The sequence below is a fragment of the Lissotriton vulgaris genome, chromosome 2_2, assembly GCF_964263255.1.
Source record: "Lissotriton vulgaris chromosome 2_2, aLisVul1.2, whole genome shotgun sequence".
Classification (NCBI taxonomy): Eukaryota; Metazoa; Chordata; class Amphibia; order Caudata; family Salamandridae; genus Lissotriton; species Lissotriton vulgaris.
In genome coordinates, this window is record NC_141688.1 from 132005260 (window position 1) to 132017945 (window position 12686).

A 12686-nucleotide genomic window follows, 5' to 3' on the forward strand; every position below is an offset into this window, starting at 1 on the left:
TGTCTAATTAATATTCATTAGGCAAGTCACAATTTGCGATCCGCTGCGATTAGATGAAATCAAAGGGATGGTGGCCTGCAAGGGACAGTAGCTCTCTATCCCTATGACAGCCAGTTTTCCTTAAAGGATCAAGTGCTGGTTTTGGAAATTTCAGGGGCAGCAGTCCCCTGGATCAGTGCCTTCCCCCTCTGAAGCTGCCAAAATGAATCTGGAAGCGGAAGTGAGGTTAAGACACCCATTCTCCTTTGCAAATCACTAACAACTCCAAACCAAGGGTCAATAACTTCAACCGCAATTTAGGTCATAAATCGTTGATCCAGTGGTTTCCTAAATGAAGATTGGAGGTGGGTGCCCCTTTCATGCCCCTTCCCAATTGGGATTTGGAACCAATCACCAAAGTCCTTTTACGAGTCGGAAATAATTTTCTGACTCAATAAAGGACTTTTGTTCATTAACAAAACCACTTTGCAATGCAAATCCTGTGAATTGCAAAGTTTGCGATCGCAAAAGGGCTTTGTACATTAGGCCCTATACTCTTTAACTAAGTTAATGATTGTGCCTCGGAGGTTAGTAATTTATGTTGTTTCTTTTCCTCTTCTCGCGGTACAGTACTGAAGTATTCAATACACTCTTTTCAGTGTTCTAGGATTCACAGCACCTACAGACTACCGTTCGGCCAACTGAACGGCCAACGACCGTTGCGAGCACTACCTTTGTAGTGCTGCGCACGTCTGTTGGCCGCCGCGGCCCCACCCACTCTGCTAAACCGCCACACCGCGACGGAATTGCCGCCGCGGTGAAGCGGTTAATAATCAATTAAAAACACTCAAGCCTAAATTTTCATATGAAACATGTCAATTTGCAAACAGCAAGAGACCATTCTAAACCACAAGACCGAGGGACTGAAAATGCCTTCGCATGTTAGGAAAGTCTTAAGATACAGAGAATGGGAATAATACATTCTGCAAGAAAGAAGGCCTGGTGTAGCAATTATCTAAATCATTATTTACCAGTGCATGAAATGGATCACCAGCGACTTAGTCCATTCATCCCATAAAAGTAGACAATGGACAGGACCTTTTTAAACAATCCATTTCCTAGAGTGTACGAGGTTGAAATGTTGGTTTTAGATCAATAATTTCAATGTCTTATATTAAGGATATCCCACACTAACAAGTCTTAAGTTCCTTTCTACACCAAACAGTGGCGTACTTCTTTTTATGGGGTGAAACCCCTGCAGCTCATCCGTTCTTCCAAAGCTCGGTGGACTTCATTACTTAAACGCTTCACGTGAACCATATTCACACAAGTCACTTTGGATCACTCTTACTGTACCTGAACATAAAGTAAATTCAATTGGACAGGATCTCTTGAATCCACGTTTTGGTCAGAGTAAAAGAACTTCCGCCGGAGTAGAAGAGTTTCATTTTCATCCACACCTTGTTCTCTGAAGGTTCGACTGTGATCGAGCCAGTTCACTGGGGGAACATATATCAGTATGTTAGGTACAGGCAACAACATAATCCCAGCACATGTTTTAAATTATTGTAGCATGCAGAAGGCAATCGAATTTTCACCAGCTTTGTTGGTGAGAACTTGCTTAGCTAAGAAACTCAATTTCTATCACTGTGACCACATTCTGTTATCAGAGTAAATTTTTCAACAAGGCATCTTTTAATTCAGAGTTCAAGCTTTATAAGTGAAGAAGACCTTAGTATGGAAGAATTTTACTCGGGTCCTGAAACATTTCCGACAGTGCTCCATTCCTGCCCAAAACCTTCTCCAGTGGTCCGATCCGAACAAGGAGTGTATCTAATTAAACAACTAGATGCAACAAATTCCACGCAGATCAAGCAAGAAAGTAACATAACACCTGGAAGATAAGTTTTCCCACAAGCATCAGAACTTAAGATAAAGATGTAGATCGCTCACATTGAAATGAGTCGTCAAAGATGAAAATAGCGATGAATAGTAAACAATGAGTATGTCATTTATTAAACCATTATTTACTTATCTTACCGCTGTGGAAACATATGGAAAGGGCGGAGGCTGCCTCAGTTGTCTCCTACTTAAAGCAATTCTCATCTACCCAAAGTAGTCCTGATACTAACCAGCTTGCATTTACTTGCGTGTTTTCTTACTGTGAGAATTAGATTTGGTTAAAAGTGTATTTTGTAATGAAGTTATAAAGAGCAGCACCCTTTGTAATACTATGCAACATTCAGAACCTTCCTGGTATGGCTAGATAGCATGTGAAAACTAACTGAAAACGGGTTTACAAAATCCACACTAGAAAATAAAAATCAGACTGGCAAAATATCAACAATACATATATATCCATTAAAATGTTTGATGTACAGCGAAGCCATCATGCACTTGAGACCAAATGTTTAAGACTATAGTACGCATAGTAAAGTAACACACTTAACACAAAACGAGAAGAGTTTGGCTGACTTAGGAACTTAAAAACCAGTCTACGTTTTTATTGGAAGGTATTATTTGCGTGGAGTTTATATCTAGCAGCCTATATGTTTGACCTTACACTGTTCAATCTATATTTTACAAGGAACCATGATTAAATCATAAGGATTCCTTTAAGGCCCTGTGCCCACGCTGCAGAGGGGAAGAAGCAGCAGGACAATGCACAATGGCGAGTAAGTATCCACGTCTTGGCAGAGTCGAAGAGGTAAGAGGAAACGGATTCATTGTACTTTCTGCTTGACCAAACATGCAACAAAAGACGGATATTCGGCAGCATGCATGAGAAGAATCTTAGCTGATGTTGGCAGTAAAGGCTAGCATAACCGCACATACGATTTAGTATGATTTAACCATTTATACATTTTGTCTTGTGTTGTATTTCAAGAACAACTGGAAATTTACTAGCAACTTATATACTTAACCTCAGCGAGTGCAGGAGGTTCACCGTAGTCTGGAGGTGGGAGAAGACTGCCTGGGGCGAGTCTGCCTTTCACAGTCTGTCATCAAGGTAGGGAAACCTCTGATATCCTCAAGTGTGTTGCAATCACTGCCATCCCCTTGTGGAAAACCAAAGGGGCGCTGGTAAGGCTAAAAGGAAGCACAGCAAAATGATAATTCTCGAGGCCACCCCTGAACCCAAGATAACGCCTGTGGGCAGGCAGGACAAGAATGTGGAAGTAGGCGTCCTGCAACTCCAGGGCTACCATCCACTCACCAGGGTCGAGGGGAGACAGAAACTGAGCCAATGAAAGTATCTTCAACTTTTTATTCAGGGAGAAGTTGAGACAGCGCAGGTCTATAATAGGGCCGAGTCTCACTCCTTTTTGGGCAACAGAAAGTATTGGAAATAGCAACCACAACATACTTCTGATGCTGGCACCCTCTAGATAGCTCCTTTGGCCAAAAGATGCAACACTTCCTGATAGAGCAAGAAAAGATGGTCCTCGGTCTATAAGAAGGGGGCATGGGTGGTGGGGTTTGCCGAAAGTGGATGGAGTAACCCTCTTGTCTGATGTTATGGACTGACAGTGGGACAGGAGATAATGGATCCTGCAACTGAGTGCCTGTGGTGGTATGAAGGCAAGCAAAAAGGGTTTGGAGGGTGCTACTAATGGGGAAATTGGGACACGGCTGGTGGTCTCACGTGGTCTGTTGGAATGATTGTCCGAGGCCATGAAAAGGCTGCTAAGCCTGTTACTTGTGGTGACTGGGTATGAAAGGAATTGGTTGGTAATCCCTGAGTTAGCCACGGAAGGCGAGAGAGGCAGACTGGGGTGGTGGGGTACCATAGCCAGGCTGTCTTTAAAGCCGTACAGCACTGAGTCTGCCTTTTTGCCAAAAAAGGCAAGAGTCATCAAAGGGCATGTTCAGGATAGAAGTATGACATCTCCTGGATAGCCAGTAGTTCTCAACTAGGTGAGGTGTCTAAGGGCTTCATTAAATGGGAGTAAAGGTTTGAAGGGGGCATCTCCTGGCTGAAGCGCCTCCGTCAAGACATTTGCCTTGACTGCCACTGAGGACAGCTGGAGGTCCAGGACTTCAGTCACCCTCCGCACTACCACTGCAAAAGAGGCTCCCTCCTCCCTAGCCAGTGTGGAAGGAGAGACCAAGCCGGTGCCTGGTGAGGTGTCCAAACCACTGGCCTCAGCTAGTTCCTCATACCAGACGACAATTGGTATGAGGAACTAGCGGAGGCCATTGGTCCTCTAGTTTATCAAAGGGATTACAGTGTCAAAAATGGTACCCAGACCCCTCCCAATCGTCCCTCTCTCTCGTCGCGCTGGCTCCCACACAAATGGCATGGTACCAGCCGGCACCGGAGTCTGCATTAGAAGAAGTAGGTCCAGCTCTGTATCAGAGTCAGCAATGACAATGGGGTCTGCGCCTTCAGACTCGATGGCACTGTGGCAGGCTCTGCGGTAGGTTATGACCTCGCAGGCAAAGCCGCTCCATATTCAGGTCCATGGGGCTTGAATAGCGCGGAGGGGGAACCAGCTAGAGGGAGGGGGAGGTGTCACCCAAATATGAAGTGCATAAACTCATAAAACTCAGAGTTCGATGGGGGTTGCTCTTGCTCTGGGAATCTCCGGTATGCACAGAGCAGACCCAGGCACCGGCTCTGTGGAAGGAGGCCTTGAACGGTGTTGTCTTTCTGATGCCTTGTCGGAGGTCTTGGACCAGCGAGGTGAAGTCGCAGAGTGCTTCAATTTCTTCATTTGTGGGACTTACCTGATGACTATGACAGGGACAACGGTTGTTGGGAGCAGCTCAGTGAGCAGTCTCTGGACCTTCGACCTGACCGGGATCTCGAATGGCGCGGGGTCATCAGGAGCAAGATTCTTCAAAGAGCGTTCTCATATCACCTTTCGATTCACGGCACAGTAGTCCTCGCAAGTCTCTGAGACAAGGTCCCAATCCAAGCTTCACAAGCAAACCACGAGTGGGTCTGTCACAGTCATCTGTTTGTGACAGGCACCACAGAGTTTGAACCCCATTGGTTTTTAAGGGGGCATCCCTAGTACACCAAGACAAAAAATGACTTGCAAAACGTTAAAAAAAAGTCAGTCAAAATTGGCTGGGTTAGCTCTCTCTGGATATGCGCTGACTGGCAGAAAGAAGGGAACTGATGTCAGCATTCTGTGGTGGCACCTATATAGGCACCGTGCACTACACTTCCGGTGTGAACGATGCAGATGCGACGCTAAACAACGCCACCTACAAGCGCTCAGGTGTACTGTTCAAAAGATTCTGGATTCAGTCTGACGCCATGAGAAACTTCTAGGGTAAGGAATCTGTGGCTTGAAGTCTCTATCAGATATATGTAAACTACAATCCTGTGCTTCACATAGCGTGAAGTTTGTCTAACATCTGGGTCCTCTCTGTGCGTTTTCTGTTATTGCATCCGTACATAGTCATTCATGCATAATACAGCAGACATAAGCTGAAAACAAGCAAAACCTATTGGAGTTGTCAGTGCTTGTTTGCAGTATCAAATAAATATCAACATTGATTATGCTGTGAATAATTACTATTGGAAATGTTCCAACAAGAATGTAGATTAAATATTACTAAGGAGTGCAGAAGGGGTAGGGGGTCTTCAGAGTGTCTCAACACTCCCTTTCTTCCTTTCTCACCATTTTCCTCTTCAGTCTCTTAATCTGTTGGACAATGTTGGCCTTTATTCTCATTTCATTCCGAAATTATCCCTCGGCATATCTCGTAATCCCTTTTCTCTTCCGCACAGCCTTTACACTCCTTCGTTCTGCATGTACCTCCTTTCAACTCCTCCACATAACCAACCACCCACCACACAAGCAACTCGCCTTTCTGGCTGTCAATACTTTGACAGTTGTGCGGCTCCTCCACACGCGTTCTCATAGAATCACAGTTACTGACACATTAGTGTACATGGCTTGCTGCGCTCTGCAACAAGGTCATGGATTGGATGTGCATGTAGTCTGTACACCCATATGATCCACTTGTTGGCACTGAGAGAAATTCGTATTGCTTTCAGCCTCAGCTCCGGAGCTCTCAATCATGCCTGTAATTAACTGCCCACCCTGACCTCACTCAAGAACCAGTTCATAGAATACACTATTCAAGAGATGCATGGTGCATGAAAAAACCTTGAACATCTGAAAAAAGCAAACTCTCTTAGGGAATGCATGATTAAATAAAACATGTGAAAATAAACAGGGACCGCATCACTGACATGGATTACCTTGAGGGATTTTACAGTCACTGTTGAGAAATTGAACTGTGTTTCTGCCGGTTAAATTAAGGATATGGGGCATAGAAGTGTCTGCATTGCCCAATCACAATAACCTTCCATACGCCAGGTCCCACCGCCCCACATTGACCAACGACTTAACAATACACTACTCACAAGTGACTCCATTTAGAAGGCAGTCCAAGAGGCCATCCTACGCTTTCTCCAAATCGATGACACACTGACCACCCCCATTTCCCTGGTTTGGGAAACATTGAAAGACGTAAGGGGGACCATTGCTAACCATCTCAAAGAAATTCAAAATAGGGAAACAGGATGATCGGGCATATACAGAAGCCTATGTGAGAGCTTTAGAGGATGTAAACGTAGAGTGAGAAGGACCGTTCCTTACAAAGATGAGGAGCGCTATATAGATGATATTTTCCTAATTTGGAAAGGGAGTAAGATTGATTTGGACGTAACATTGAGTTGCTAAACACGCACAACGAGCGAATCAAATTTACACATCTCATTGAAGAATCGCGTATATCTTTTCTTGATGTTGAAATCACTTTGTACAACAACAAATTGAGCACCAAAGTATACACAAAACCTACTGATCGCAACTCATGCTTATTATTTCAAAGTTTTCACCCAGAGACACTCAAAAAGCAGCTTCCTACATCTCAATTTACCAGACTCAAGCGCATAACCAGTCATGAATCTGATCTGTCTATTTCTTTGGAGACTCAAACACAGAAATATCGTACAAGGGGGTATCCTGAAACAATTTTGAAAGAATCTCTAGACAGAGTGAAAGGAAAATCTAGAAGCAAGTTACTTGAACAAAAGACTCCATGTAGTACAGAAAAAACCGTATGTGTGCTGAAATATTCCACTGAAGCCTTCCGAATCAAACGAATCCTCAACCAACATTGGGCATTAATTTCTGGAGAACCTGACTTGAAAAGGATTATTCAGTGAGAGAATCACCTTTGCATACAAGAGATCACGCAATTTAAAAGAAATTTTGAACTGCCCCAAAAAAGAAGGAAAAATGACATATAAAGGAATGTCCAGATGTCAGAACTGCATACACTGCGGGAACATGATCTTAGGTAACTAGTTCATGCATCCTACTAAAGGATATCAGATTGATCTACAACATTCAGCCACGTGCAACACCAAAAATATTATATATGCGATCAAGTGCCCTTGTGGCAAAGTATATGTGGGACAAACAGAAAGGAAACTAAAAGTACGCATTACTGAGCATAAAAGTAACATTAGACTTGCAAATACAAAATCCACAATTGCCAATCATTGGATGGAAGCGCGCCACCAAATAGCACAATTGAGATGCACGATTCTCGAGGTGGTAAAACAACGCCGAGACATGGATCCTAATAAACAAAGATTACAAGCAGAGTTCTTTTGGATAAAGAAACTTAATTCCCTCCAACCGGTGGGGATGAATGACAGGATTGAATACACATGCTTTTTACAATGATTATAAATGACATTGGTTTATGGATTGTTCTTCTCTTTGGATCCTGTTCGCAAAAACTTTGATCTCTAATGAAATCCAAATGTTTGAATAAGATGTAATGTACTCACAGACATTTTGGTCTTTAACCTCTACCGTTTGTGATGAATATGTTTTCCTTTTGTTTTTCATTTCTGAATACTGTTTTAGATCATCTTTCCGTTTTCGTTTATGTAGTGTTTATTAATAAACATGACACGATTTGTACAGAATGTATTTATTGGGGTGCTTGTAGTCAAAAGCATCAGATTCCCGTACAAACTTCCTGTTTTGAAGCCGATACCCTCACATCATGTGACCTCCGTCACATGACGAGGTCTTCGTTTACGATTGGTCTAAAGCGCATAGAAACCGTTGAACATGGCTGAGCAGTTGTTCACAGAGACGCTTTTGCTCCGGTCTTCAAATAAGTGTTGTTCCTAACCGAAACCTGGACTCGGGAGGACTGTTTAGTTGAACTGGGTTTGGCTTGTCCCCCAGGTTTTAAAATCATCCACACCCCTCGGCCGAAGAACCGTGGTGGTGGGATTGGTATTATTTATCGTGAATGGCTGGGTCTTTTCCAGCTCAAAATCAGCGAGGTATCGGGCTTTGAATTGATGGGGTTCTCCATTAAAGATATGGAGAAAGCACTGATTTCGGGTGTGCTGTGTTATCGGCCGCCGGGCTCGGCTTCCTCTCTATCAGAGTTCCTCGACCTAGTGTATGATTTATCTAACACCCACTCGAAGCTGTTAGTCCTGGGCGACTTCAACCTATGGCAGGGGGGTCCAGCAGACGGAGCGTTCACGTCTCTTTGCCAAGCTCTTGCTGACATCCAACTGCAGCAACTGGTCCGCTCGGCGACACATAGGGGTGGTCATGTCTTGGACTTGATTTTCGCTGACGGTCAATCGGCAGTGATTAACGACATCCTAGCCCAATGCTGGACTGATCATGCGCTTGTGGCGTTTTCTCTATGTTTAGGGGATTATTCCTCTGAAGGCGCCGGGGTAGGATTTTCGAAATTGGACAGACCTTGGTCCCGATTGCTCAGCTCATCTCCTATGCCCTCCTTAATACCTGCTAACTTCCGCTTGAGTAATTCGGTGGAGGAAAGCTATTCCTCTTTGTGTCGGTCGATTACTGATACGCTTGACAAGGTGGTGCCCCTCCGTAAATCTAGAGGGAGAGTGAACAGGGCTTTTCCCTGGTACACGGAAGAGTTACGACAATTGAAGCTGTGCTGTAAACGTGCAGAGAGAGCGTGGAGGAAGCAGTACTCCGCCTTGGCAAAAATCTCGTACAGGCTCGCACTGCAAGGTTACAAGGTACAGATTAAGAGGGCCAAGGCGGCCTTCTTAGAAGCTTCCTTGACTCAGGCATCCAATAAATCCCAAGCCCTGTTAAAAATTGTCAGGGACCTGTCCCACCCTGTTTGTGCGGCTAACACGGTCCGTGCGTCGCAGGCACTTTGTGACTCGCTGGCGATTGCTTTCGAGGAGAAGACTGCTAAGATCCTAGAGGGCCTAACGCACCCTTTACCTACTGCCTTCGGCTCGGGAGCTCCGGTTGGCTCGCTCAGTCGACCCCAGCCAACTGCTTCTAGCACTGGCTTGGGAGCTCCGACCGTGCCACCCAGTCGACCCCGGTCGTCTGTCCCTGCCCTTCTTCCAGGAGTGTCTGGTACGGGAATTCCGGTCGATCTGCCCAGCCGACCCCGGACCGTTGCCTCTGGCTCGAGCCTGGGAGCTCCGGGCAGCTCATCCAGTTGACCCCAGCCGACCGGCTCTGCTTGCATGTTGGGAGCCCTGGGCGCGGGAGCTCCGGTGGGTCTGCCCAGTCGACCCCAGACGGGTGGCGCTGACCTGGGTCTGGGAGCTCCGGGCAGCTCATCCAGTCGACCCCAGCTGAACGCCCCTGACCTCGGTTTGGGAGCTCCGGTCACCCCCTCCAGTCGACCCCAACTAAGGTTTTTTCCTTCCCCTTCCTTCGAGGAATTCTGTAATGTGGCACATACGGTGTCCTCGGGGTCCCCGCTTGACCCACTGCCCCCCAAGTTTTTGAAGGCTTTCCACGCAGATCTTTTCTTGCCTTTGTTTTCGATCTGTCTCCAATCTTTGGAGTTGGCATCGGTGCCAGAATGCTGGAAATTAGCAGTAGTGTCACCTCTGCTAAAAAAGCCAACTTCGGACCCGGCCTGTCTTTCCAACTATAGGCCTATCTCCTTGCTCCCTTTTCCGATTAAGATTCTGGAAAAATGGGTGACTCGCTCACTCTCAGGTTTCCTGGAGAACATCGGTTGGTTCGATGAGGACCAGTTTGGCTTCCGCCCCGGACACGGGACGGAGTCCACGCTGGTGACCGTGTTGGACAATCTTCGTTCGCGTGTCGACAGTGGCCGGGCAGCCTTTTTAGTGCTGCTCGACATGTCGGCCGCGTTCGACACGGTTTGCCATCGGACCCTTGTCAGGAGACTGGAGGAGTGCGGGGTCACTGAGGGGGCAAGAGAGTGGCTGACATCCTATCTTGGTGGCAGGCAACAGTTGGTTTCACTTCCACCATTTAGCTCTAAGCCAAGGAGTGTAGGACAGGGGGTTCCACAGGGCTCTGCCATTAGCCCTATACTTTTTAACCTGTACCTCCGCCCTCTAGTCCAGCTAATAAAATCTTTTGGTGTCTCGGCATTTAATTATGCCGATGACACCCAGCTGGTCTTTTCTCTGGAAGGGAATAATGCGGTTTCGCTGGATACTTTCCATCGCTGCATGGCAGCCACAGCGGACTGGTTACGAGCTAACTCCCTACAATTTAATAGCTCCAAGACGGAGGTGCACCACTGTTCCATCGACCGGATTCCGCGGGCACTCCCAGAGAACTTTTGGCCTAGTACCTTCCTCGAGCCAGTACTGGCGGCGGAATCAGCCCGTAACTTGGGGGTGATTTTTGGCCCTAACCTACAGCTTGACATACACGTCAATAAAACCACTTCCACGTGTATGATGCTGCTGCGCATGTTGCGCAAGGTCCTGCCTCTTCTCCCCGCTCAAGCTAGGCCGGAAGTAGTTTGTGGGACCATATTAAGTCGCCTCGACTACTGTAATGGGCTTCTTTTGGAGGCCCCAATAAACCTGACCGGGAAGCTACAGCGGGTGCAGAACATGGCCGCCAAGCTGGCTCTCTCCCGCCCTAGGTCTAGCACCTCCACTCTTGCATTAAGAGACCTACACTGGCTCCCGGTACATCTGCGGGTACAGTATAAAGCTGCGTGTCTGGTGTTTAAAGCTGTTCACCAACAGGGCCCTATTCCTTTGCAAAAGATGTTCACATGGTATTCCGCTTCGCGGCCCCTCCGCTCTTCTTCGGCGCATCTTCTTGTAGTTCCACTCCTTTAGTGTTGCAGCGGCCAAACTTTGGAACTCCCTGCCACTCTCTTTGAGAAGCCACAAGGACTACTTTCCATTTAGGAAAGCGTTAAAAACCCACTTGTTCCCATAAATGGCCTGAGCTGTTAAGTGTATGGTTTCTTGATCAAAGCGCCAGGATGCCCTTTGGGCGACAGGTTTTGCGCTCTACAAATACACTAAATAAATAAATAAATAAGTGCGGGAAGGAATGTTAACGGTTGAAAGTGTTGTTAAGTTCAGTTTGTTTAGAATAGGAAAGGCATGCATGAAATTAACCAGGAACGCATTCAGTCAAGAATTGGTTGTATTCATGATAATTTGTCAGTCATGTTTCCCGCCAGCCCACCATTAACGTCAGTGTGTTGAGTCCATGTACGAGGGAAGCTATGATTTTGACTTTCCTAACATGAAATGTGTCACTCTAAGAATTCTATATTATCGTGTCAGTTTAGATTTATGTCACCTTTTTATTAGTTTGTTTGAGATTCAGTATAACATGTGGGTTAATTAACTTGGTCCTGTATGTTTCCTTTACAGACCCCTGAAGAAGGGTCCTTTAATTGTGACCCGAAATGCATTGGGTTTATGAAAGATTGGGAAAAAGAATAAACGCTGAAAAAAATCACTAAATCATAAGATCAACATTATGAATATGTGAATAATGAAAATAAATACTTGAATTCTCGAAAAAACTGAGTATTATTGTTTAAGACCGACATTAAAAATCTGAAGGAACGATGGTTCTGCATGCTACAGAGCGCACATCTTTGTGAGGAGCGGTCCTTCTCACTCTACGTTTATGTTGTTTCAAGGCACGGATTGACGACGTGCAACAGATGTAGCGCCAACCATTCAGTTTTTGAAAAACCTTTTTTGAAAGCATTATACTCACGAGTGCGCCAGGATAACACAGATTAGCTTTTGAGGATGCACATAAAAAAAGAGGTACCCCCAAGGTACGTAGGTAACTAATGATTACTGGAATGGACATTAAAAGGGCAAGATTAGGATAAAGCTGAATGCGCCCTTCTGTGAACCAAACAAAAATACTACATGGGAGGCAATAAGGTTGGGTGCCTACTCACACAAAAATTCAGAGCCCAATATATAAGGGCTGGGATCTCTGAGATTCAAAGGAGAGAGGAGTAGGCCTAAAGGCTAGGGCGGTCGACCTTGAATCTTGGGAACCGGGTTTGAGTATCAGCAATAACGCTGAACATCCTGCGTTTCTGGGCAAATCTATTAATCTCCCTGTGCCTAACAAAAATGAATGTGTCCTCATGTAACGCAGCTGGTGCTATGTAAAGCGCTCTGAAACCCGATACCGGGTCAAGTTTGCGCTATATAAAACTTTGTTTAAAAAAAAAAAAAGAAAATAGGAGACGGCCTTTGAGCACACTACGATACCGCAATCACCCAGAACTTCAAATGCTATTACGCCGCCCCGTACCCAGCAGAAGAGTCATAATCCAGAGGATCCATAGGTTTCTCTCCTCAACACCTGTCACCCAACTGCCCAAGAGAGAAACACTTTCCCTAGAGAACGATATCCGAGCGGAGGAGG

At 45.7% G+C, this 12686-nt stretch overlaps 1 protein-coding gene across 4 annotated transcripts in view; it reads right to left on the bottom strand.

The window, feature by feature from the left end:
- The window catches only part of TLN2 (talin 2), a 598939-nt gene that overhangs the window by 516322 nt on the left and 69931 nt on the right, over positions 1 to 12686 (bottom strand). For all 4 annotated transcript variants that reach the window (XM_086959469.1, XM_086959467.1, XM_086959468.1 and 1 more), the window contains exon 5: positions 1336 to 1478. In XM_086959469.1, the coding sequence (XP_086815595.1) occupies positions 1336 to 1478 (143 nt within the window). The remainder of the gene's footprint in view (positions 1 to 1335; positions 1479 to 12686) is intronic.